This window comes from Pseudopipra pipra, chromosome 7, assembly GCF_036250125.1.
Source record: "Pseudopipra pipra isolate bDixPip1 chromosome 7, bDixPip1.hap1, whole genome shotgun sequence".
Classification (NCBI taxonomy): Eukaryota; Metazoa; Chordata; class Aves; order Passeriformes; family Pipridae; genus Pseudopipra; species Pseudopipra pipra.
In genome coordinates, this window is record NC_087555.1 from 19,641,012 (window position 1) to 19,665,839 (window position 24,828).

Consider the following 24,828-nt stretch of genomic DNA (forward strand, 5'->3'; position numbering starts at 1 on the left):
AGCGCGGGGCCGCCCCCGCCGGCAGGTGCCCGCCCGCCCCGCCGCGGCCGCCCTGCGCTCACCCGGCCTCCCGCATGACGTTGCTGTCGCCGCAGTCGCAGGCGCCCCCCGCCTGGCTCCGGAACATGTTGTAGTCGTGCCCGGCGTGCTCGCCCTGGTGGAAGCACTCGGCGCACAGGCTCATGCAGGGCGAGATGCCGCACGTCCGGCACCGGTAGGCCACGAAGTTGGCGGTCCACACCAGGCCGCACAGCGTGGCCGGGTCGTAGGCCCGCACGGCTTGCACGAAGCTGTCCCAGGGCTCCCCGCCCGACAGCAGGCAGCGGCACCACTCCAGCGCCTCGCCCGCCGCCTCGCCGCCGCCCGGGCCCGCCGCCGGGGCCAGCACCCGCTCCAGCAGCGCCCGCAGCTCCGCCGCCGCCGCCGCGCCGCCCTCGCCGCCCAGCGCCGCCTTCAGCCGCGCCGCCGTCGCCCGCTTGTCCCGGCTGCCGGCGCCGGCCCCCGCCATGACGGGACACCGAGGGGCCGTTACGGCTCCGGCTCCGCGCTCCCCCCGCCGCCCTCGCTCCGCTCCCCGCCCCGCGGCGCCGCCCTCTCGCGATAGCCGCGGCACCGGCGCCCTGCCTGCCGCCCGCGCCCTCCTCCCGACACCGCCTCTCCCCTCCCCTGACACCACCCTTCTCTTCCCCCGCCCCTGCCCTCCCGCCGCCCTCCCAGCGCGCAGGTGCGCGCCCCGCGCCGCCCACGCGCGGTGTGTAGCTACCGGCCGGCCCCGAACTTCGTGTCCGGACGGGGGTCTCGGCAGCCCCGGAGAGCGCGGAGGGCGCAGCTGGCCCGGCCGGTCGCCCCGACGGCAGCGGAGCCCGTTTGTTACCGAGCCGTGCCTCCCGCGGAGCGGGTGCCGTGAGACCCCGCGCTGCCGCCGCCGTGTCCGGGCCGCAGGGTCCCGCCGGGCTGAGGCGGTGGCAGCTTTGCGGGCCGGGGCGCTGCGGGAGCTGCAGGAGGCACCTCTGAGGCTTCGGGCCGGCCGTTCCGCGCTCGCTGCCATCAGGCGGCCCCACTGGGAGCGCAGAGCAGCGCCGGGCTCCGGCAGCAGCCCCGCACCCCGGGGTGTCCGCAGACCTGCGCCCCCGTATCCCATGCGGCTGCCTGCGCACTCCCACCGGGAGAGAACGCGAGTTACCGTGCCTCACACACCGATCGGCGGTTTTAAATCTCGATAAACAGATTTTCAACTGTGCAATGGAAAACTTCAGAAGAAAAATCTGTCCCTAAAGGAGAGTAACCTTCTACCCGACAGCAACGGGCCCCAAGGCAGCTGCCTCTCTTCTTGCTCTCCGCTGCTCCCTATGGCTGCCCGTCTGCCGGCGGTCTGTGTCGTGTTGCGGTTCCTTAAGGGCAGGGAGTGTGGTGCGTGCAGCGTGTCTCCCAGCAGGATCGCAGGAAGGAAAAAAAAAATGGGAAAAGTAGGCAAATCTGTTACTCTTCTTTCAACGACCGCCCTTCCCACCGGCCGGGCAGAAGTCCCGTTGCTTGGGGCGCTCAGCAGCGGGACCGCCGGGGGACAGACCTGGCAGACCGGGCTGTGGCAGGCACCGAGCAGCGGTGACACGTGAGGTTGCAATAAAACGTCCCGTGTTTACAATACACGACACTGTTAATTAAACAGAGGGAGAAGTTCCGCTGCGTTCCATCCCTCCAGGTGCCCGTCAGCCTGGGAAGGGGCGGGCCGGGGGCGGTGCGGCGGAAGTTGCGCGGCCCGGCCCGGCCCGGCGGGGCTGCGCTGAGCGGGCGGCGGGGCCGTGTGCGGGCCTGCGGTGAGAGGGGGCGGCCGCGGGCAGGGACCTGTGGGGCGGGCGAACCGGCTGGTTGGTGGCGGTCGCTGGGGCTCAGTCCCTGCCTTGCTTAGGGCTGGGTGGCAGGCGGGCGCTGGCGGTAGATGCGGAACCTCGGGGGCCGGTGGGTAGCGGGGCTGCCGCGGTCCGGCGCTCGTTCCCCGTCATCGGTGCGCCGCCAGCTGCATCCCGGGAACAGCTTCATGGAAACAGCCGGGAGATGCTGCGGAATACTGAGGGATATTAAGTATAAAATAATTTAAGATAATATGTAGTTTATTTATATTATTGTAACTGATTATACGCTATTTCCACTAGCTAAACCATAAACATGAAGAAATTAAAGCTGAAAGAACTGGAAAGCTGTCTTCAAGAAGTCGATACTTTTGACAGTCCAAAACTACTCCTTGAACAGTATCCAACAAGACCTCATATCGCAGGTAGAGGTGACCCACAACACTATTGTCTCTTTTGCTAGTTCATCAGCGCTTGTAATTAAAAAGGTTTTTTCTACTGCATTATCTCCTTTGAAGACCTTACATTAAAAGTAGTTAAGAAATTGTATCCAACAGGAACGTAATTATTTAGAAATATATTGGTGTACAAGCCCAAAATCAAATAAACTGATTTAAAAGATAATGTGATAGAAGCATCTTAATCTGTAACTGCGAAAGCTGACTTGGACTTATTTCATGACACATAAAACCAATAAAAGTGTATATAGAGACACTCCTTCATACCTTAATTGTGATTTTTTTCAATATTTTACATCCTTCTATTGTTTTTCCTCAAACAAATATAGAGGCATACTTTTTCCACAAACAGTACTCAAAGCTCTATGTGTAATCTCTCCAGCAAAGACCCAGAGTTCTACAACTCATCAGAATGTTTTTGACTCTTCACATATAAATGAAAAAGAGAATTACAGGCAGTGAGAATATCAGCTTAATTTTGCATTACAAGAAACCTTTAGTTAAGTGTTTTCTGAAGGCAGGTGTAGCTTTCCTTGATTAAACAGGTGTATATTTGATATTATTGATCTTTGTTGTTTGGATTTTTTCCCCAGCATGTATGCTTTATACAATTCACAATACTTTTGATGATATTGAAAACAAAACAATTGCAGATTTAGGATGTGGTTGTGGCATGCTCAGCATTGGAAGTGCAATGTTAGGAGCAGGGTAAGTATTTAATGCTATGTTCTGGTTATGTTTTTTTCTGGCATAGAACAGTAGAAAGTAAGATTAAAACATAGCAATGCTGAACTACACTCATTTTAAGTATATAAGCTGGTGCATAATCAGGCTATTAAATAAGTTCTGAGTGTCAATAACCATTCCTACTGTGAAAGTGGTGGACAGTTGTCATGAATTCTGAATATTTAATATTTGCTTTCCCTTGAAGCACTAAATAAACCCATGAAACTTCCTTAACAAAATTAGAGTTATATTTGAGAAATGGCAACAGAACTATTTGAATTTTTATCAGTACTGAATTTATAATGTATGCTTGTTACATTTCCTAGATAAAACAAGTTGTGTACAAGAATCCCTTTCAAAGCTTTAGTTTGTAGGAGACTAATATGTGACACTTTTTTTTTAATAGATTCTGTGTGGGATTTGACATAGATGCAGATGCACTGGAAATATTTAATAGCAATATTGAGGACTTTGAGCTCACGAACGTCAACATGGTTCAGTGTGACATCTGTTCTTTATCTGGTAGCATGTCAGATGCTTTTGACACAGTTATTATGAACCCTCCGTTTGGTACCAAGCATAATAAAGGTTGGTAATTCTGAGAATCAGTTAGAAATTATTACAAACAAAATATCAAGGGAAATGCTTTTAATGAAACATCTCCCTTTGTTAGCTAGCTATTCTAGTTACCTAGCATTTTGTTGATCAGGAATCAGCTTCCTAAGTACAGATTAACAACTTCAACATTGTAGCTAACAGTCACTGGATTTGAAATAAACAATATAGCTATTTCATATCCCTAGCATTTTTATCAAAAGCAATTGGGAAAGATTTAGAAATTCTTTCTGTACCCTTATGTATTCAGTGCTGTTTCTCAAATAGATATTATTCCAGAAAAAAATGAAGCAAATATTTAAGCTTCCATTTAATAGCGCTAATAATTCCATCATTCTTTTAGGAATTGATATGATTTTTCTGAAAACTGCTCTGCAAATGGCAAAAACAGCTGTATATTCCCTTCACAAAACTTCAACACGGCAGGTAAGTCCTTCACTTTAGTACGGCAAGCATTAACAGACAAGAAGACAACAAGATAGCTGGCATTTAATGATGATGTCTGTAGCTTCAAATTTACCTATATCTATTTAATATTACAGCACATTCAAAAGAAAGCAGATGAATGGGAAGTGAAGATGGAAGTCATAGCAGGTAATATTAGTTTGTTGTTAGTGGAAAAAAACACCCCAACCTTTTGTTTGGGGGTAATACCTATAACACTACTAGCCAGTCATAACAGCCTGAGGTAAATTTACTTGTGATTTAACACTGAAATGACACAGGTCTTTTATTTTTTTAAGCAGACTTTTTGTTTTTTCATATCTTGCTACCTGGGTAGAATACAAGCAGGCACTTAATAAAGCTTTGAGGAATACATACTCTGCAGAAATAGGCTTCTTCCTGGACTAGATTTTGTCTTCGGGATAGGTTACCTCCCTTCCTGCTTCAAAAGGAGACAGTTGCCAAAAAACAAAAGCAAAGCACAGGTCAGTTCTCACACAAAAAAGCATCCTGTCCTTAGTCACCTAAATATTTTTGGCAGTTGTGTAAATATCTTCCTTATTCTTAAATACCACTAGCTGGAGGCTTTATGCAGTCATGGAACTTAAGACATGAAGTTGCAGAAGTACAACTACACAACTGCATTTCAGCCATGCACTTTAGCTGCCTGACCTGGACAGCTTAAATGTTCAGTCATCGTCTAGTCCAGATATCCAAACTGATCACAACAGGCCACAACAGAGGTGGGCATTGGAAACAGAAGTATATGGATGTAAGGTTTAAGTGACCAATAATCATACTAGTCTAACAAGTATTCTTTGTACTGTTCACAGAACTTAGATTTGACCTACCAGCATCATACAAGTTCCATAAGAAGAAATCAGTAAGTATAAAACCTAACATAACTGAGCAAATGCTGCGGTAAATAAATTCTTCTTATGAAAATTCAAGTTTTAGGGCCATATGTACTGGATGAGGAATGCTCACAGCAGTTGAGACTTCACTCTGAGAGCATCAGGTTCCATTACTGTTATTACATTTTGTAGCTGAACAATGAAAAGAATCATTACAATGCCAGTCAAAGCTATACACAAAGATTAAAGCCAACACTGCAACTAGAGGTGATAAGCTAAGGGTAGCCTCCTTGATTCACTCCTAATAGCCATTTGCTTGATCCTATCTGCAAGCAGTAATTAGACTGAACTAAATGCTGAAGGCCAGAACTGTTACAGCTGTAGCATTGTTTCAGTGTTCTGTGCTCTCTAGAGCCAGTATTGCAAATAGCTACAGCCAGTGAAATGGCTCAGCCATCCTGGGGGGAGCAGAAGGAAGAAGTGGACTTCATCCAACAATTAAAAATCTAGTCAGGACACTCAAGTATGGAAGGTTAAGCCTTAACCCAGAGGCACGTTCCTGGGTACTGAATGCTGGCCTGGAAGATGTGTATCCCCTCCATTACAATAGAGGAAGTAGAGAGGAGACTGAGCAATATTTGAAGACTGTTAGATATGCTGAGTAGTAAAGACTAGAAGCTTTATTCAACTGTACCTATGCTCTTGGTGACTTGAACTTAAAATAGTGAAGTCTGTCCTTTATCTTTGCTACTTGAGAGTTACAGTGTTATACTACATTAACCAGACTTTAGTAGTAAGCAGTTTTAAGTTCTGAATTTATTGCCAGCTGCTGTTCAACATAAGCACAAGATTACAAAGTCCAAAACCTTTTACATTTGAATGAAATGCCAGAAAAATCGAGAGGATCTGACAGTATAAACAAAACTATAAATATAAAAGTTTTCCAGGACTGTATGTTAGGAGTAAGCATGCTTCTTAAACAAAAGAAAGCTGTAACCCAACAAAATGAAGCTTTTCTCTACTTGTAGGTTGACGTTGAAGTGGATTTCATTAGATTTTCTGCCAAGAAACTCCTGAACTGAGGCATGTCTTTAAAACCTATTGAAAATGGAACAATAAAACCGCTAATTTTTTAAAATTTTTATTTATTTTAGTATTACTAATTGCCACCTCCATTTTCTGTTTTCAGTTGTTTTGGTGCAGGTTCTTCTTTTTCCGTTTCCTCTAGTGGTCTCTTCTTGGGACTTGCTGGTTCTGCAAGATTGAATATGTGGTCATTTAGGGTAAAGGAAAGCATTACCTGAAATCTGAAAAAAACCCTACCATGTAAGTTCAAGGATGAGTCCTAGTTATCTACAGCCACTTCTACATTAGAGGGTTTACTTATTACTGTGACTTAAAGCTTTTAGATGTTCTAAAATCGCAGTATAACTCCCTAGCAGGAAGGCAGGTAAGAAAATAAAGGAATACAATCTACCAGGAGGTTTCACTGGATTTTAGTTAAACAGGTGCCATATACAATGAACAGAAGCTTAGCTCTTGATCTTCTCCAAGCTAAATACTGGCAGGCAGAACTATTAGTCTTCTCATATCCTCAAGGGAAAAAAACCCCCACCACTCAAGAGACTGGGTCTGTACAGTTGTGTAAAGTAGCTGATAACCACCATCTTTCAATGCAGAATGCTTTGTACAGCCCTGCAGTAAAGCCTTACCTATCTAGTAATTATCTAAGTACGCTTTTTGGACAGTTCTGGAAGGAATCACGCACAAGACTTCACTGATACTGACACGAGGGCAAAAATACTACAATGCAGAGACAAAACTGAAACACTTGTAAGAAACATGAGTACTTCTCTAGAAAGTAGCTCTATGTACTAAAGAAGCTGCATCCAGTGCACAGAATGACACACCTGTTTTAGTATCATCTTCACCACCTTCTTCTTCATTATCAAACTTAATTTTCTTGCCCTGAAACTGTACTTTTCCTTTTTGTGCACCCTGAGGTATTTTTCCTCCTCTTCCTTTTCCTTTAATTTTGCGCCCTGTGGAGATACAAGATCAGGAACTTTGTATTATTTTCTTTTAATGGGCAAGCTCAAAGGAATACTTTACAGTTAAGTCAGTCTGTAGTATATATTCACTACTTGGAGTGCCAATTCTAGGACATTATACAGGCTTAAATTCATAAAAGAAGGGAGGACCTTTTGTTTTCTGTTTCAGTAATTCTTGCTGATCTTCCAATATTTTTTTCAGAGCTTCTTTCTCTGCATCTCCTTCTAGCACTTCCCATGCGACATCCTTGTTCCGAAGCTGTAAGTTTCCGTTATGTGCTGTTTTGGCTTTTTCCAGAGCATCTTTGGCAATATCTTTAAACAGGATAATTCCCTTAAAAAGAAGAGTGGCATCTGCATTTGAGTCTTACTGCAAAAACATTCAGCTAGAATGGTGAACAACACACCCTGTTAAGTACCTCAGCAAATTCATTACTCTTGCATGACATAAAACACGTCTAGACTAAACCAAAGCCCTTAGGTTGTCCTAACAAACATTCTCAGTTTTGGCCTTATCAACTAACAAGGCTGGAAACTTTATCTGTTCTTTTGAAAGAATTCAAGGAAATAATTTAATTCTGTAAATATTCTGAAATTTCACAAGACAATAGTTTACTTGATTACATAAGAAAACAAACATTTAATCATTCATCTTTGAAGTTCAAGACAGAGATCTTAAGTCCTTGTCTAAGAGTCTACTGACCTCCTTTGCACCTCTGACAAAGTGTATCCACTTGATTTCTCCATGACCAGAAAATACAGCATGGAGGTCTTCTCTGCATGTTTGGTCATCTAGATCACCAGAAAACTTCAGAAGACATCCTGTCTTTTCTTCCAGTGACTTCTAAATGAAATAAAAAAGATCCTACATTTTAACTGAAGAGTCAAGCTTGAACATTCATATTTTCCTCCTCAATCCTAAGACTATTAAATATGATGATAAATAAGCAACTGAAGTTACAGTAACTCTAGCATTTTTGCTATATAACTTAGTTATACTGATGTCCAAGTCTTGCACAGTGTGTCCCCCCTCCTTTTTTGAATTTTCTTTGCTTACTAGGATACACTTATGTGGAACTTAGGACTTCTTTTCCATAAGAGAGTTACACTCTTTAAATTCTACAAAACAGTTTTCTGAAGGCTGATACCTCAGGTAGAAAAAATATAATACTGATTAAATTCTTAATGAATCCTTTAAATAGTACAAGAGAACAGTCATCTCAACGGTGCTTTCAGGATCACATCTGAACCAGTAAACAAGCCTAATAATTTAAATTTAGGACATGAGCCTTCAAACAAAATAAATCTATTGAAAATAAGATTAAACATCATGACAAAACAGTCTTACTGTAGGTTAGTTGGAAAAGCTGAAGTGATTTTCTAGAAAGTGCTCTATGTTATAGAATTTCAGAAAGAATATCCCATGTTAGCTTTACAAAACGTAGGTACAGGACCATGTTGTGCATGGATTGAAAATACATACAAAAGCAAGCATTGGATAGTTTCCAGGTATAGAGATTTAAGAAAAGAAACCCATACCATTTCAGCATCTGCTGCTTGTTTCTGTTTCTCTTCTTTTTCCCTGCAGAAAAGTTAAATTAGTTATGAGTCAGTTCAGGTGTGGTCAGGCAAGCAAAATGAGGCACTTCAGTTGATAATGACTTACTGCTTAGCTCTTGCTTTTGCTTCTACTTTGTTTTGTTTCCTTTCTTCATTCTTCTTTGTACAGTACTCCTCCCTTCAATTGAATATAAGCTAAGTTAATATAATTTAAGGTATTCTGCTCTAATTACTTTATAAGACAGCAGTAGACAAGAAACCGTTGAAATGATTTTTCTGAGTTGAGGTGCTAGTCTCCAACAGGTACAGCTATCAATACCTGTACAACAGTTTAGAAACTTACACTTCTCAGGTCAAGCCAGGCTCTTGCCTAAATCCACCCTTTACCATTATTAGTTCATATATCAGTTAAGAGGACTTACTTGAAAAGTACTATCAGCTCTGTGTCTTTGTACTTTTGATTTGGTATCTCTGTGAACTTCTTAGCAGATTCAACACTATCAAAAACTGCAAATATTGAGCCCTGTTAAATTGCAAGAGACACTGAATGTTAGAGTAATTGAACAGAATGCTGTCCAGGGAGGATCCCTGCCCCAGGTCTAAATGTTCATTGCAAGAGTTACCTTAAATGTTCTCTGCAATGTTCTCCTCATTTGAATGTTTTCAACTGGACCTTTATCTTCAAGCCATTCTTTGATATCATCAAGAGTAGCATCTAGTGGAAAGCCTTTCTGCAAGATAGCAATGAGCTTCAATTATATTCCACAAACTGACTCAGAAATTACAACCTATTTGGTATGAGTTAATTCAAGCTTTACTCAGATGGCTTTCAGTCAAAGTCATGCAGAACAGCACAGAGTAAAGGAAGAAATTTACTTACAACATATACAGATCTGTTTTTAATTGCAGCCTTATACTGGTCATTTAATTCAGGAAGGGGTTTATTTGGAGATCTTCTGATTTTAGTTTTGTCTTCATTTATTTCCATTAAACCAGTCTTGGATTTTCTTAGTGCTTCTACAATAACACTAAAATCTTTTGAAAGGCGACTTAACCTATTGAGTAAGCAGACACAGGTTATTACAAATACACAGGCAAAGCTGAAGCTGGATGTTAAAACAGTGTTAAAACAACACCAGGAACACTTGGCTACAAACAGAGATAAGTAGCTAAAAGTTACTTTTCTATCCACATTAATTGTACTTTGTTTTACCTGTTGAATTTGATCATTACTTCTAAAGGTACCCAGCCATCATCTAGTTTGATCTGTTCTTTTAGGAACTTGTCTCTTGGTAGATTGTGATTGCCAAAATAGTACTGCAGAAAAGAAGGGAGAGGAAGAGGAAAAAGAGATTTGTCCTGAAATATTCAGCCTTAAAAGTTCATTTTCATCTGACAGCTTACTGCAGTCGATTGAGACATACCAAAAGTAATTACTCTGAATAATTAAGAATTCTGAAATTATTACTTCCTGCTTTAATGTGATACTTTGCCAAAAGTTAGCTGCAACATGGAAGCTGTAAAAACAAACAAACACACAATCTCCTGAAACAAATGCCACAGCAAACCAGCGCTTCATCCAATGAGACTAATGAGGCAAAGATAGACTGCAGTTTTGCTTAGGAAAGGAATGAAGCTTATTCTGTTAACATCATAAGCATCTATCACCCAGATCAGGCTCTGCAGAGTCAAAAGTCAAATTTATCACCAACAGATTCAGGTTTTACTCCTTATTGAAGGAATGTACAAGCAAGAATATGGTATTTTCACACTGAAAAATCATATACATAAACGACTTTCTAGGTCTCATTCAACAAAACACCAAAAGATTAAAAAATTGTTATTTTAAATTTAATCTTTATTTTTAATTTTATTTAGTTACTGTGTCCTTATTTTGATCTTGTCCAGCATGGGAAGACAATTCAGTTCAAGGCAGACAGGCTAATCAGATTCTTCTGCCATCTAGCAGTCATCTAACCAGTGTCAAATACTTGAAGCCGTAGGAGAAGTTGAAATGTTTCCACCAATGTCATAGTGCCTTAAAAAGTCAGTGCAGGTTTTACAACAATACCTCTCCCTCTAGTGTACCTCAAATTCACATTACCAGAAGTCTAGTTTTGTCAACTACCTTTTCTCAATCTCTGTGTTTTGTTTGTTATGTATAAATAATGGCTTCATAGGGTATTGGGCATTCATGTGCAGCTATACTTTTATCCTTCAGAAAAACAGTTTTGTTCTAGATGTTAAGTGATGGGCTCAGTTTTTTTGTTGGAGGGTAACCCTCCAAGGCTCTAGAGAGAGAAATAGTTAATCCAAAGCAGGCATGTAAGTTTAGTTGTAATTTTTAGCAATAAATTACAAAGCAGTAAATCACAATAGCAAGTTATGCAATGTGTGAATATTTTGACTGGCACAGATTCTTGAGTAGGAGGATTTTACCCCCCAAAAAATTAAGGCATATAGAATTAAAATTCACCCTTCTCCTATTTGCATAGATAGAATAACCCCAGCAACGTGGTTATAAATTGTTTAATGATACATTCACTTGCTATAGCAACTAAAATGCTAGCAAGTGTGGTCTTACAAGCAACTGTAGACAAGTATAACTTCCAGCTTAAACTACTATTACAACTACCTTAAAGTATTAAATACCTGTCATAGACCTGTGACAGACATTTTTTAAAGAGCTGAAGATTCGAGTCTAACGCACCATAAAGTCAACTTCCCATTAGCCAAGTCCCTGCCAATTAATGCCTCCAAAACCACACCTCAGTCCAGATCCCAAACTATAAATTGAACTTACCTCAATTTGCTGACAGATTTTGCTTTCCAAGATAGACATGTTTTCACCGTTTCCATTTTCAGCCATTTTCACCAGCTGTGTTGAAGAGAATACAGAGCAAAAGCACTTACTGAATAGTACTTTCTACAGACTTATATTCCTATATATTCCTTATATTCTATATTATAGAGCATTGCATTTCACTGCAGCCTCATCTAAACACAGTAACAGTCAAGTTCTTTAGCCATATATTTATGCCTGTGAAGCAACTACAAACATCACTGCAAACTCCAAGGGCAAACTATGAAACAAGTGGGGAAAAAACCCACAAGTAAAATACTTTGGTTGTTAAGGCAGCATTTGGCATTCTGTATTCAAGATAAAATTAAAAAAAAGCTGGCACTTCACAGCCTTATTTATTTACCTTTTTCTAGGCACAGATCTTCAGTTTGTGCCTAAGAGCAGCAACAAAGCTGAGAGCCAACAACATTTGTTCTTTAAGTCAAATCCAACCTCTCACCACTAGGCAAAACATCAATAACAAAAACTGTTTAATTCCTACATAGGTATAATGACAAATATTTCTGAAGTTTGTCTCTTGTCTAATCTTTGAAAGTTGACGGAACTTACTGGAGGAAGGAATAAAAATATCTGCATTTATTAATACATCCTAAAAATGTCTAGTTCTTTCCTTTAAAAATCTGTCTTCAATGGAGTTCTGCTTGAATACTGAATCAAGTATCTTTGATAACAGATAAGATGTTTTACCTCGGAAGCAACTTCTTCACTTAACTGGCAGCAAGGGTATAATCCCAGTACATCAGATGCCGTCACTAAGAAAGCAGCTACTGACCAGAAAATTAACTGGGATCCAAAAATGTCTGTCTAGTTGCTCTTAAGATAAGGATATAAAATGTGAAGACGCCCTTGTCATGGGAAATTATGTTCTTCATCTGAACACCCGCCTGGCACCCCATCTTCTTATTCTAGTAGTTTAATTCCTCAGTCACTGTTCACCCTACTGCATTTTGCAGTGTTTCCATTTCCTCATCTTCCTGATCTGGAAACTGCGTTGCATCCTTGGACTTACTTGTACTCCTTTGGCACTTACAGACTTAAAATATGCACCCCAGTCTCTACTATTGTGCTTCCACCTGTACCTAACAGTCTTAATGCTCTTTAAAGCCTGATTTCAGCAAGTGTTAGTTGACAGCGATGTTCAGCGTGTGATCCATTTGTCTGTAAAGCACTTTACAAATCCCAGGCCAGAGTACCCAAGCTGACAAATGCAGTTACTTCAGAGATGTCTCACACAAGCCACCCTGACTACAGGAGACTGACAGTTCACCACCACGTTCAGGTGCTGGTACTGTCTAACATTCCCCTGTGCTGTTGTCCCCTACACCCAACTTGTAAGAGAAACCAGTGTTCTTTTTCACATTATACCCAATTTGGCGCAATTTAATGGCAGCCTATGGAGCAGTCACAGCTTTCTCCAAGAGATCAACTAACTAACAACAAACTGTAGGAAAGACTCAAGCTTGCCATGCATGGAATTCAGTTCAGACAGTGATTAAGCTCTAACCTATTTAGAACAAAAGCAGAAGCAGCCTAATTTAAGAGAAATTCTAGTCTTGTCTGCACATGCTCACTTCAGACTCTTTAGCTCAGTCATTTGGCACAAGACAACCTCCAGATCAATAGTTTTCAGGTGCTGTGCAGCAGTTAAGACTGATAATAAACTGCACTGAACAGCAATCACAGCCTGAACTGCATGCAAAATCCTACAACATTTTAGTGTAAGGGCTTTCTTAGCAGACCACACTAACTTGTTCCTTCTGTGTGCCAACAGTTTGCATCACTACCACACAAAATGAAAACAAAGTAATGCAAGTAGTCATTAGACTTAAATTACAAGCAAAAAATGACAGTCAGGCCCTTTAACGAGAACAGTTAGATCCCACACTGTATTAGCCAGAGTATCCTAATAGAACTCTCAAGTGGATTTTCATCTTACCAGCCATTTAGTGTCAAGGTCTGGACAAAGCTTAGTTGCAGGCTGGTTCTACCATTACTGTAACAGAGTGAAAAGCCTTTTTTAAATAAGAAAGTTTCCCCAATAAAGTAACATGGAACTGTTACTCATACCATACCTTGTTCAGGAACCCCTGTGTCAGAGGTCGGAGCCTTCTGACAGGATTCTTGCCTCAAAACATAGTTTTTTATTTAAGGTAAGGGTTAACTGCTACCACACGTTTTCACAGACGATACTATGGCTTGTGGTTTGTTTGTTGGTTTTTTTTGAGCAGAATTAGAAGTTTCTTATAAGAAGTTTCTTATAAGAAGTAATTAAGTAATCGAAATATGGGCCCCTAACCTGTACCAGGAGACCATCAGTTTGCTTGATGACACTTTCACACGCCCGCAGCGCCTACGCCCCCCCTTCCGACACCCAGGCCCGGCAGCAGCGGGAGCGCTTCCCTCGGCCCGGGCCGGGCCCCGCGGCGGGAGCGGGGCCGCCGGCGCCGCCTCACTCCCAGCGCCCGAGCCCCGCAGCGCCGCGGGTAGCGCTGCCGGCGGGGAGGGCCCGGGCGGCTTCCCCGCCCCGCCGGCACGGCCAGGCCGCTCCGCAACTCCGCCGGGAACAGGCGGCACGTGCTCCCCACGCCGGGAACCGCCCTGCCTCCCGCCCGGCCCGGCCGCCAAGCCCGCCGCCAGCCCTGCCCCGGCACGGCCCGTCGCTCCTCAGCGGGGCCGGGCCTGGGGGGGGCCGAGGCCCCGCACGAACCTGCACGTCCGGCCCCGCTCCGGCCCCGCTCCGCCGCTCCAGAGACCGCGAGTCGGCGCCGCGGCCCAGCAGCCCCCGCGACCCGCCCGCCCCGCGCGTGGCGCCACTTCCGGGGCGGGGGAGGCGCTGCTCCTGCTCCGGCCCCGCCCACTCCCGCGCGGCCCTTCCCGCCGCGGGCGCCCGGTCGTGTGGGGAATGCCCAGGGCCGCGGGAACAGCCCTCAGCGCCCTCCGCGGCCACCCCTCCGGGCGCGCCGGGTCCTGGTTTTGAGCACTGAACAGAAACAGTAACTTAAAAGCTTGTATTTGTACAGTGGTAGTATATTTACATTTATTAAATACTGCAAACATTCACTGAAGTACTGAAGATGTACTGTGGACATCTATGGCGCTACAAACACGGGCTTTACAAGTTATTTGATTTCTGTATTAGTTAATTTTCTAGTTTAAAAGTAAAACAATAAAACTGTGTCTAACGAAATACAGGTCTGATAGCACAATAATTCAGTGTTTACTTCAACTATTATTAAAAACATACCATACAGATGGCTAAAAGATTCCCTGTTCTGAGCTTCCCACCTGCTGTAGGTCGCTGATCAGAAGGCAGAATCCCTATTCCTCTTGCTAAATTCATATTCCTGCCTGTGTCCAAGACCCGATGGCAGCACACCTTGGGATATTCTACGGACATAAGCTAATTTAAAAGAGCACTGTAGGTTATTGTGAAAAACAGCACCAGTTGAAATTTAACCATGAGTCTGAACTTCTCCATTTATTCTAATGCATTCAAAGTCTCTGAAAAATTAGAATTTATCAGACGTCCTAGGCAGTAATCTCACTGACTTTTGTTTGTGCCAGACCAGCACATGCTCTTCTGGCATGGAAGAACTAAAGGCTTTTTTCCACTTAGCACTGAGGCCAAAAAGCAGCAAATTGCTCACCTGCAGAGTGCCCACGGGGACAAAGCAGATCTAGCTTCCAATGCCTGTGCTCCTGCCCTGGAACAGTACTGTCTTTCACGGAGGAACGCTAAGCACCTAGTTTAGAAGCAGTGGCCAAGTGGACACTGTGGGTTTTGTTTTGTTAGTCCTCACCTTGTTCTTAGATCCTTTCCTCGACCCATGAGTGTCAGTGACAGGATATGGGCCAGAATGAACCTCAAGGCCAGCCATAAGCAGCTGTTCTGTGCTCATGTTTTTCAACAAACATGAAGCTTTACAGGTACATAATTTGCACTGAAAAATTACACATGTTGAGTTCACTGTCGTTTTGTTCAATACAAAGATCACTTTCATGCTTTTGCAATGTTGTCCTTTACTGCTCTACCTGTCTTTGAACAATTTCTCAGCTGTGGAGATTTCCAGGAGAAACAAATTCATGTTATTTCTTTTGCCCACCTGCCTGGCCAACGCATTTCAAACAGCATTAGAGTTCAATTCCCCACACCGCTTTAAACAAATTACATTGGATCCTTAAATAGCTCCCAGTGGGATGTGTAATGAAGCAAAACACTGAAGCCATGCACACATGAGCTTCTGACATAGTCAGGTGACATACAAAGACATCAAAATAAGAACTATATATATACCCACCACAGAACTTCACATCAAAGCTCAGAGTTGAGTGCTGTCTGCTACCAGCAGTCAAATGCAAGTCAGAAATAGCATAAAAATGGGAAAGAACAAAAAAAATGTTGAAAACACTTATGATCAAGAAAAAGAAATACTATAAACTCAGGGCTTACTTGCTTGGGAAGTTCCTCTCATTGAATCTGATAAATCCAATAAAATCAAAATTTCATTTTAGGTGACAGTGCTGGTGTGGGAAGTTCCCACTACATCCTTCAGCAGCCCTGTGTTGCCCCTGCCTTTCTCACCAATGTCTAATAGCTCTTTTTGCAGTCATTTTATAAGCTGGATTGAGGAACTGATCGGTGCTAGAAAAGCCTCTCTGCTCCCCAAGGCATTTTTTAATTTGAATCACTGCTATCAAGCCACTCAGAGTGTGATCCATTTGTCTACAAAGCATTTTACAAAAATCTGCTTTCTGCACAGAATTTGAAGGTCTCGTATTATGTTTTGAGAGAAATAATAAATAAACCAATCTTGTAGACCACTTAGCATTCAATCTCTCCATGAATAACATATTTTGACAAGTTTCTTCAGTTGTCACCTTTGCTCAAGTCACGGTTCAGCACTTTTAGCAAACATCAAATGGTATTAAACAAAATAGAGAAGTTTGTATCGCAGGGGGACATTAGCAGCTTTCCAGTCTCTCTCATTTCATCCTTCCATTCCACACAGACACCTATCTTGAATTTGATATTAAAAAAGAGTTACCAAGTCAAGGCTTTTCTCTGAAAAAAACCAACCAACCAACCAACCAAAAAAACCCTCACAAATATCTGTGCATCAGCCAAAGAGCCCATTGCAAAGCCTTGCAGAGTCTTCTTATGGGCAATGTCAAAGTGAGTGTAAGAATGGCAAAGAGACTACTCAAATGCCCTTGTACTTCAGAGCACTGCTCTTCTGGAAAACTAGTGCACACTTTTGGCTTGTGCTCTGAGGCTACTGCCTGACATTTCTTCCCTCATTCCCCACTGGGGCAATGATCCATTTCTATAGCTACCTTCAGAATACAAAGATTTCCTCTGAAGCCCAGTAGCCCTTAGAAATGTAAAGTATTTGGTTTGGCTTTAATCATCTTAGCACCAGATCATAGTTTCCCACAGTGATTTCCCACAAAAAACAAATCTCTTTTTCACAGTAGTTTCTATGTAGCTGCATAAAGTATTATAAGAGAGTCATTTGAGAACTTTCATGACGAAAAATGATTGGACAGAAAAATATATGGAAATCTTGTTACCATGTCTATATTTCTGAGTTGTTTAAAATGAGAAAAAAATATACCTGATTTTCAACAATATGCACTAAGAGATTGTATCAGACAACTCAGTCATGAGGTAATCAGTACTTTATGAATACTGCATCTTGCTGTAACAGCAAGATGAAAATTAAATGCTTACACATTATACACACAGACACAGCCATGTGACCGCATAGCGCTGGGAAGACTTCCTACTGCTTCCCATTTATTCAGTTCAGGGTCATATTTCTCAATGCTCTGCAGATACGTTCCTTTTGAATAGGAATATCCTCCTGTTACATAGATGCATCCGTTCATGACCACTGTGCCACACTCCATCCTTCTCTCCATCATGTGAGCCATCTGCTTCCACTCATTTTGCTCTGGGTCATAGCAGTCCGTGATTGTGGTCTGTCCACCCACAAAATAGATCTTGTTTTGTAATGTAATTGAACACAATCCGTATTCTTCAGAAAGAAAAGAATACATTACAACTCAGCATGATAACCTTAACCTAAAGTGCAACTACCTGACAAACACTGGGCACCACTGAGGGCAGCTGAGTTTCTTCACTGGGCTTAGGAGACACCTCAAGTTTCTGGTACCCTTAGTAAAAGAAAGCTGAAGGCATTACAGAAGATAAAGACTTGAGCAGCAGTAGTTAGTGAGAATTGCTTAAAAAACTTACTGTTACCAGATGTAGAACAGAGAAAACCCTTCTAAAATTAATATAAATTATTTTTGCCAAATGCCTATGAATAGATTTTATAGAAAGTTATATTATTTAATAGAATGTGGACATTTCTTAATTCTGTATTTGTATAGCAATTTCTATACAACAGATGCTTGAAGAAGGTCTTCTCTTTCCCTCTCAGAGTCTGGAAATGGCCCTTGGTGCCCTACAGACATTTCTTTTTTTTTTAATTAGGAATATGCCAAAAACTCTTAACTGGGCTGAAGGACTCCCAGGTACAAGTCATCAAATCAAGCTCTACATTCGTTACAGAAATTATTATTTACCTGGATGTGGACTTGTGGTGACTATACTCCACTCATTGCTACCTGAATGGTACCTCTGGATTTTATCGTAGGTACAGCTTCCCCTGTACCCATAGTGACCTCCAGTGACGTAGATGGCTTCGTGCAGGGCACAGGCAGTGGCATTTCCAACCCCTGTACACAGTATGAAAGTTCAGACTGAATGTGAGTAAAACAGACTTGTCAAGACACTTTATCAGTGTAAGTCAAGAACAACTAAATAAAACTGCAGTAACCAATACATATTGCATATAATATGATAGTTCACAGCATTTTTAGGCAGTAATTAAAATCACACTGTCACATTGGTTTTGGAGTAGGGAATTAGGTTCAATATTCCACTAAGTTAAAGAGATGTTAAAAAATCAGTTATATGGCAAGGACAAAGACAATGGGAAATGAGATTGTTCAGTGTCTTTTCTAATAATTTTAGTCGTTCTCATGGTATTACTAATTATGGTATTGTATAAACAAGGACAGAAATAGAATGGAGCCAGAATGAACCTCTGTTAAATCTGTCTCTAGAACAACAAAATGAAATAAAACAAGGGGAGAGTTGAGCACATCAGATGTTCCACACAGAAAACTGGACAAAACAACTGCACAGAATATGTAACTGCTTATAATATTAGCATAACATTTCTATTTTTGAAGTAAATAAAAAGAGAATAGCAGCAATATTTGAGGAAAATATACAAACAGTGGAGAAAGTTGTAGAAACATGTTTTTTTTCCTGTTACAGATACCTCCAAAAACTCTATGTAAGTAGTAAAATACTGTGTTGCATCAACTTACACTAAATTATTATAATTAATTGTAAATATTTGCATTAATTTATAAAAATGTATGATGAAACTGATAACTGCTTATAAATTTTATAACAAAATTATACCCTTTAGTTTGGCTATGATTCATATCTTTTTAATACATCACTATTTTGGCTGCTAGAAACAGGTATTAGTGCTTTTCATTATCCTCACACTAATGATTAAACTAAGGATCCTGAACAGATGATACACAGAAACAGAAGGAAACTGCATGCAAGAAGTTCTAAATGATGACACCTTTATAAAAGATTGTTCAGAAAATCTTAGTAATCTGGCCTTCCATTAAAATAATACAATCCCTTTATTGGAGCTTGCTCTTTGACCATCTACTGAATCGACTCTAATCCCAGATGGTTTTCTGATTTCTTTCTATTCTGACAGAAATCTTACTCTGAAAGAAGGCAAAACTATACAAGACTACCACTTGCTTTTCTACCCTAGTGTTCCATGCACAGCCCAGCATAGCGTTTAGATGTTTGCAGTCTCTTGGCTAGTGAAGACCTGAACCAAAGCCCACCAACATTAACAGGAGATTCCTGTTGACTTCTCTAGAATTGGATCAAGCTCTAAATGTGTCCATGGCACTTAAAAGTGACAAATACAAGAGGATCAGCACTGGAGGCAGACACCATAAAAAAGTTTACCTACCTTTGATCATGTTTGCAATAGGAAGCCATTTCTGTATTAAAGGATCATAGAACTCAGCTTCTTGCACAGGAGCTCCCTTTCGATACCCCCCCAGCGCGTAGACACAGCCACTCAAGGAAACTGCACAGTGGTAATACCTTGCATCGAGCATGGGACAGCCTTCTGTCCACTCATCCCTCTCACTGTTATATATCCACACGGTGTCAAGGGCTTCAATGCTCTCTGTTCTGTAACCTCCTGTCACATATATGTCTGGTCCCAAGCTAGTGACCCCATAGCTCTCTCTGGTGTGATCCGGCATCTCTGTTCCCTGGACCCATGTGTTGGTTAAAGGATCCCAAACATGCACTTCTGATAAGGGGTGCCAATAATATCCTCCAATCACGTACATGGCTGCTGTGGGTCTTCTGGAAAGACTCTTGGGTTTGAGGTCGAGGGCCTTGTATATGAGTGACCTTATCTTACGGCCATTGAGTCGGCATTTTTTTTGTAGGCTTAAAGCTGACTTCAAATACATGTTATCTAAGTCTACTTTGATGCAGTTCAGCAGTTCATAGACGTCTTCAATTCTTTCTTCCACATTGTGTGCAACCCAGTTAACGACAGCTTCAATGGCTGCCTCTTCTTTCCGAACATTGAGATTCTCTCTCGAAAGAATATAAGAGAGCTTCTCCTTGCCAATGTCCAGAAACTCTTCCTGCTTCCACACTTCTTCAAACTGCCATAGCAATATCCTCCTGGACTCCTTCTCTAGTTCCGAGCAATCATGATATTCGGCAAAGGAGTGCATCCCTATGCAGTTGTCAGTGTCTAAATGCCTCACCAGAAACTGCTCACAGGCTTTCTTTACTGACACGAACTGGAGCAGGTCTGCAGCCTGGAGTAGGCTTTGGACATTTCTCTTTGTTATCTGGATCTGTGATGTGTATGCATAATTCACGAGGGCTTCCAGTACCGCATGGCTGAGCCCGGGAAGACTGATCTGGTTTTTGGATTTCTCTTTCATATCGGCTGTGAACATGGCTTTGAAATAACTGCTGCAGGCTGCCAGGGCGGCTCTGTGGCAGTGGAAGATGACCCCCGAAGCGCACTGCAGGGTGATGTCGGTGAACAGCCCGTCCAGGTAGAACGCCCGGAACGCCTCCAGGAAGCCGGCGGGATGCCCGGAGTCCTTGTATAGGTACGCGTACTCCTCCTGCGCGACCGCGGCCATCGCCGCGCCCCGCAGCTCCCGCCGCTTTGTCCGCGCTGCTCAGCGCAGCCTGGCCCGCCCGACCCGCCCGGCGCGGCGCTTACGCCCGTGCGGAGCGCGGCCGCGGCCAGGGGCGCTCCCAGCCCGCGGCGGCCCCGGGATGGCCTTTGGAAGAGCAGCTGCCGGCAAGAGCGGCGGGGCCGCAGCAGCAGCAGCTCCTATTTTGGTGTCCCGGCCGCCCCCACCCACCCTCCGCACCCCTCCGCACCTCTCCGCACCCCTCCGCGAGGTCGCGGCCCCGGCGCCCCGCCCGGCCCCCTCTCCCGCCCGCTCGCCTCGGGAAGGTCCGGCCCGAACCGCTGCCGCCGCCGCCCGAGCGCTCCCACCCCGGGGCAGGGGTTAAAGGCTGTCCGCGCTGGTGACAGACGGCCCGGCCGTATTAGGGACAGGAGCAGATGCCTGGGGAGCGTCACCAGCTCGGTGTCACTCAGCCACACAACAAAGCGAGGGGCCTCGGCTGCCGCTGACAGCGACCTGAAGCCGACTCTGGTGGAGGCGCCCCTCGCTCCCAGGAGCGACACTGGGAAGGGCAGCAAGAACCAGGGGCTCTCCCATTGACTGAGAGCAGGAGTCGAAAGGAGGTGGCCAGAGCTCTCCCCATACACCCGAACCTGGCAGGGTGCAAAAGATAGTCACAGTTTTTGCCGACAGACTCCAGCTAGAAGTAAATCATTCAGGAATAAGGCTATATTGGCTTTTACAACTTCTAAAAATGTGGTTCACAATTTAAGAAGTCTTTCTCTTCTCCGCTAGCAAAAGGTTTTCTGCAATGGACACCTTTATTTGAAACACAGCATCCTCTGGGTTCAAGCAGCTGTGGTCCTCCCTCATCTGCAGAAGAGTTTGGATCCAGCCAGGCTCTGCTGGGTTGAAGGGACTGGCAATGGTTTCTCCTACCAAAAGGAGGTTGGGTATTTGTTATTGTGCCAGCAATACTCAAAAGGAGAAATTAGGAGAGCTCCTGCTCTACACAGATGAAAAAGCATCATATTTTTCTTTCAATTACTAGTGGTTCTTCCTCCACAATGCCCACCAGAAGCACGAACTAAAGAAATCCAAACAGGAACATGTATGTGGACATACCTCTCTGCCATCCTTCTTCCTGTACTAACTGCAACAGGACTCAAACTTGCTCCTGGCCTTTATACAGTAACATGAGACAAAAATAAACTCACCCAAACAAACAAAAAACCCCCACAAAAACAAAAAGTACACCTTCACACTTCTTTACCTTCTGTTTCTTCAACCCCTCTTGATGCATCGCTAGCCCAGAGAATTGGAGTTTTGCAGTGTAACCCAGGAATCAGCAACAGCCCTGCTGTCTCTGCCATGAGACTGTTCCTCAGCTACAATTATCCCATTTCTTTCTCTGGAGCATTCCCTTGTACAACCCTAAGTCTGTTTATACATCCCCACATCAAGAGATTTGTTTTGCTGTGGTTTTGCATTTTCCATTTCATCAGCTTCCTATGGACAAGCAGGAACTTCTTCCAAGTCTTGGCCATCCTACTAGCACACAATACTAAGTACTCTCCATAGTAGCTGGTGTATGGTGGCAGACCTGTCACCATACAGAGTTTCCCATACACAGATGCCTTCCATTATGCATTTCTTTACATGACATTTTACCCAAGCCATCTCCCTCCCAGACAGCACGTAGATTTAAACTGTCAGCAAGTCTGGAGGTCAGCAACACTTAGTACTGAACATACATCCCCTTCAAGGAGCTTCTCTCTTTCTCTTTTGGCTGGATTACCAGCTCAAACCACCTTCACCTTTTGGAGATACTCATCTCCCCTTCATGATAACCAAATGTGGAAAAATTTGGTAATTGTGATGCTTCAGAAAAGTCCTCTCTTTTATTAAGGGGGGAAGGAAAAACCCAAACAAGACTTGGTTAACAGCTTAATGGTCTGCCTACTGGAATTCAAAAATTTCTTCTGTCTCCAACATGCACTTTGTCTAGCAAATGGCATCAGCTCTACCCTCTACTTGAAGTAATTAGATCATAATTGCTAATATTTCAAGTAGTCTATTTTACTTAATCTGCTCTCAACTCCTGCTTCAGTAATTTCATCAAAACCAGAAAAAGAACCCCTTTTTGAGTGTGAAGATTAATTTCTCACCCAATCTCACTCTCACAGCAAACTATGAGATAGGTTCCTTAAGGCCAAAAGAGCAATAATTAATGTAAGTGGCAAAAAAAAGCTGAGTAATTACTGACATACTACTTTTTTGGGTTTTTTAAGTAAGCAGTATCTGAGATCTGTGGACAAACTGAAAGCAAGCTATACCACAACTAAGTTCTAAAATCACAGAAGAGATCAGCACAGAACATGGAACATTCAGTAGTACATCTAGAATTAAAGACACACACAACTGTCCTGCTTTCAGCTGGGATAGAGTTAATTTTCTTCTTAGTAGCTGGTTCACTGCTGTGTTTTGGGTTTACTGTGGGAATCATGCTGACAACACACTGATGTTTTGGATGTTGCTAAGTGGTGCTTACCCTAAGTCAAGGACTTTTTAGTTTCCCATGCTCTGCCAGTGAGGAGCTGCACAAGGAACCGCAGGGAACATGGCCAGGACAGCTGACCCGAAGAGGCCAAAGGGATATTCCACAGCATAGGATGTCACACTCAGTACACAGACTGGGGGGAGTTGGCTGGGAGGGGCCCATCACTGCTTGGGGGTGGGCTGGGCACTGGTCAGCAGGTGGTGAGCAACTGTGTTGGGCATCACTTTTTTCTCCCGGACTTCTTTCCTTTATCTCTCCTTTTCATTACAATTATCATAATAATTTAGTACTATATGTAGCAGAATACTCTATTGTATTTTGTTTCAATTATTAAACTGTTCTTATCAAACCACGAGGTTTAATTTTTTCCCCAATTCTCCTCCCCAAAGAGGGGGGGATGGAGTGAGCAAGCTGCTGTGCGATACTTAGTTGTCAGCTGGGGTTAAACCACAGCAACAACTTAAAACCCAAAGTAGCATACAAAAGTGTCCTGTGCAACAGCCATTACTGTCTTTTGTGTGACCTGTAAATCGGACAATTTAAACCTGTCAAAACTTGAGACCTACTAGTTCATCAGATATTCTCTTCACGCCCCTGTGCAAGACAATAGGGCAAGATCCCTAATATGAACATCTCAGATACCTATCAAATATCCATCAATAAAGCAAAGCTCCTGAGAACTCAAGTATATTACTCTGGACATCTTGGACAACAGATTGTTCAAAGCAGCCTTCTACAATTCATTAAAATAGGTGAAGCAAGGAAGGAACTATGCAACAGAAATCTTTATTTATATACACTATCAGCCTGAAAATAGGCAAGACCACTCCAAAAAATCATCAATTTATAAAAAAGAAGGTAGTGACAACATCTAGTGTCTGTAAGAAAATGAGAACAATGCTGCACAGAAAACAAAAGACAAATATGGCAGCTTCAGGCTGTTGAGTTACACCTCAGACATCGGCAACTGAGATGCTGTGAAACTGGACTAATTTATCAGCTATTAAAGCACTTAAGCTAAAACTGACTTCAGTTTAATAGCAGATGACATCATCCTTCTGAACCTTTTGTGGGACTACAAGAAGAAAAACATTTGGGATGGAAATACGTTATTTGATTTTAATGAGACTTATTTTTAATATCTTTATAAGCATAGCCAAACTCTTGAGACTCATCACACTGTCAGTGGTGAAGAGACTGAATGTTCACAAATGATTCCTTAAACTATTTAAAGACAGAACAATTCTGTTTAAAAGTTAAAATGGACATAGATGTTTCCTTCCACCCTGTAAGAGAGGATCGTACTATAGATATGGATGAGAGCGAATAAGTAAAATCAGTGTAAACATGTATATTACACACCATTCTGTGGGCCTGTGCACTGCAGCAGAAACCAGGCAAGGAAAAGGCACCCAGCTGATTCAGAGCTGTCAGCATGGATGGTCAAACCCGTGTTAGCTCTACACAGAGTGGCAGCAGCCACCGTTGGGGCAATAGCTGGAATGGGAGAGAGACTTTTCTTTAAACAGAACAGGAACATCCTTCCTGCCTGC

At 43.1% G+C, this 24,828-nt stretch overlaps 4 protein-coding genes and 1 long non-coding RNA gene across 16 annotated transcripts in view; 2 read left to right on the plus strand and 3 right to left on the minus strand.

Moving 5' to 3' along the window:
• Nucleotides 1–1,156, minus strand: part of UBR3 (ubiquitin protein ligase E3 component n-recognin 3) — a 102,417-nt gene extending 101,261 nt beyond the window's left edge. For all 5 annotated transcript variants that reach the window (XM_064660898.1, XM_064660897.1, XM_064660896.1 and 2 more), the window contains exon 1: nt 63–1,156. In XM_064660898.1, coding sequence (XP_064516968.1) covers nt 63–1,141 — 1,079 coding nt within the window. In that variant the 5' untranslated portion in view covers nt 1,142–1,156. The remainder of the gene's footprint in view (nt 1–62) is intronic.
• On the plus strand, nt 99–6,085 carry METTL5 (methyltransferase 5, N6-adenosine). Of its 3 annotated transcripts, none has more exons than XM_064660948.1 (8): nt 99–214; nt 2,154–2,275; nt 2,902–3,016; nt 3,441–3,622; nt 3,993–4,075; nt 4,192–4,243; nt 4,927–4,976; nt 5,976–6,085. In XM_064660948.1, the coding sequence occupies exons 2-8, from the start codon at nt 2,167–2,169 to the stop codon at nt 6,027–6,029; spliced, it is 645 nt and encodes a 214-aa protein (XP_064517018.1). In that variant the 5' UTR covers nt 99–214; nt 2,154–2,166; the 3' UTR covers nt 6,030–6,085. The 3 variants fall into 3 exon arrangements, with proteins under 3 accessions (XP_064517018.1, XP_064517017.1, XP_064517015.1); XM_064660947.1 differs by lacking the exon at nt 99–214 and adding an exon at nt 1,681–1,702; XM_064660945.1 differs by lacking the exon at nt 99–214 and adding an exon at nt 1,709–1,817.
• SSB (small RNA binding exonuclease protection factor La) overlaps nt 5,746–24,828 on the minus strand; it is a 29,612-nt gene continuing 10,529 nt past the window's right edge. The window contains exons 1-13 of one of the 5 annotated variants that reach the window (XM_064660936.1): nt 14,129–14,221; nt 13,358–13,414; nt 11,362–11,436; nt 9,772–9,875; nt 9,439–9,613; nt 9,182–9,289; nt 8,981–9,081; nt 8,665–8,736; nt 8,538–8,580; nt 7,702–7,842; nt 7,149–7,332; nt 6,858–6,989; nt 5,746–6,201 (exon numbers count right to left, since the gene is read on the minus strand). In XM_064660936.1, coding sequence (XP_064517006.1) covers nt 6,107–6,201; nt 6,858–6,989; nt 7,149–7,332; nt 7,702–7,842; nt 8,538–8,580; nt 8,665–8,736; nt 8,981–9,081; nt 9,182–9,289; nt 9,439–9,613; nt 9,772–9,875; nt 11,362–11,427 — 1,221 coding nt within the window. In that variant the 5' untranslated portion in view covers nt 11,428–11,436; nt 13,358–13,414; nt 14,129–14,221 and the 3' untranslated portion in view covers nt 5,746–6,106. Of the gene's footprint in view, nt 6,202–6,857; nt 6,990–7,148; nt 7,333–7,701; nt 7,843–8,537; nt 8,581–8,664; nt 8,737–8,980; nt 9,082–9,181; nt 9,290–9,438; nt 9,614–9,771; nt 9,876–11,361; nt 11,437–13,357; nt 13,415–14,128; nt 14,245–24,828 lie in introns of those variants that run through there. The other 4 variants (XM_064660940.1, XM_064660938.1, XM_064660937.1 and 1 more) reach the window with 4 other exon arrangements.
• KLHL23 (kelch like family member 23) lies at nt 17,086–20,924 on the minus strand. Of its 2 annotated transcripts, none has more exons than XM_064660934.1 (3): nt 19,506–20,914; nt 18,013–18,165; nt 17,086–17,459 (listed from the first exon to the last, which is right to left on the minus strand). In XM_064660934.1, exons 1-3 carry the CDS (start codon nt 20,716–20,718, stop codon nt 17,149–17,151), a joined length of 1,677 nt encoding a protein of 558 aa, XP_064517004.1. In that variant the 5' UTR covers nt 20,719–20,914; the 3' UTR covers nt 17,086–17,148. The 2 variants fall into 2 exon arrangements, with proteins under 2 accessions (XP_064517004.1, XP_064517005.1); XM_064660935.1 differs by having other exon boundaries at nt 17,179–17,403; nt 19,506–20,924.
• LOC135417194 (uncharacterized) lies at nt 20,605–23,624 on the plus strand. Its single transcript, XR_010431958.1, has 2 exons — nt 20,605–20,685; nt 21,511–23,624. It is a non-coding gene; the product is annotated as an uncharacterized LOC135417194 (long non-coding RNA).

Excerpts from the sequence above, each read along its gene's own strand:
- METTL5 (XM_064660948.1), top strand. The coding sequence starts at position 2,167 with ATGAAGAAATTAAAGCTGAAAGAACTGGAAAGCTGTCTTCAAGAAGTC. Across the intron at positions 3,017-3,440 it reads AGTGCAATGTTAGGAGCAGG|ATTCTGTGTGGGATTTGACA; the intron begins GTAAGTATTTAA and ends TTTTTTTAATAG. Across the intron at positions 4,076-4,191 it reads ACAAAACTTCAACACGGCAG|CACATTCAAAAGAAAGCAGA; the intron begins GTAAGTCCTTCA and ends TTAATATTACAG.
- KLHL23 (XM_064660934.1), bottom strand. The coding sequence starts at position 20,718 with ATGGCCGCGGTCGCGCAGGAGGAGTACGCGTACCTATACAAGGACTCC. Across the intron at positions 18,166-19,505 it reads TATTGCAAACATGATCAAAG|GGGTTGGAAATGCCACTGCC; the intron begins GTAGGTAAACTT and ends TACTGTGTACAG. Across the intron at positions 17,460-18,012 it reads CACCACAAGTCCACATCCAG|AATACGGATTGTGTTCAATT; the intron begins GTAAATAATAAT and ends TTCTTTCTGAAG.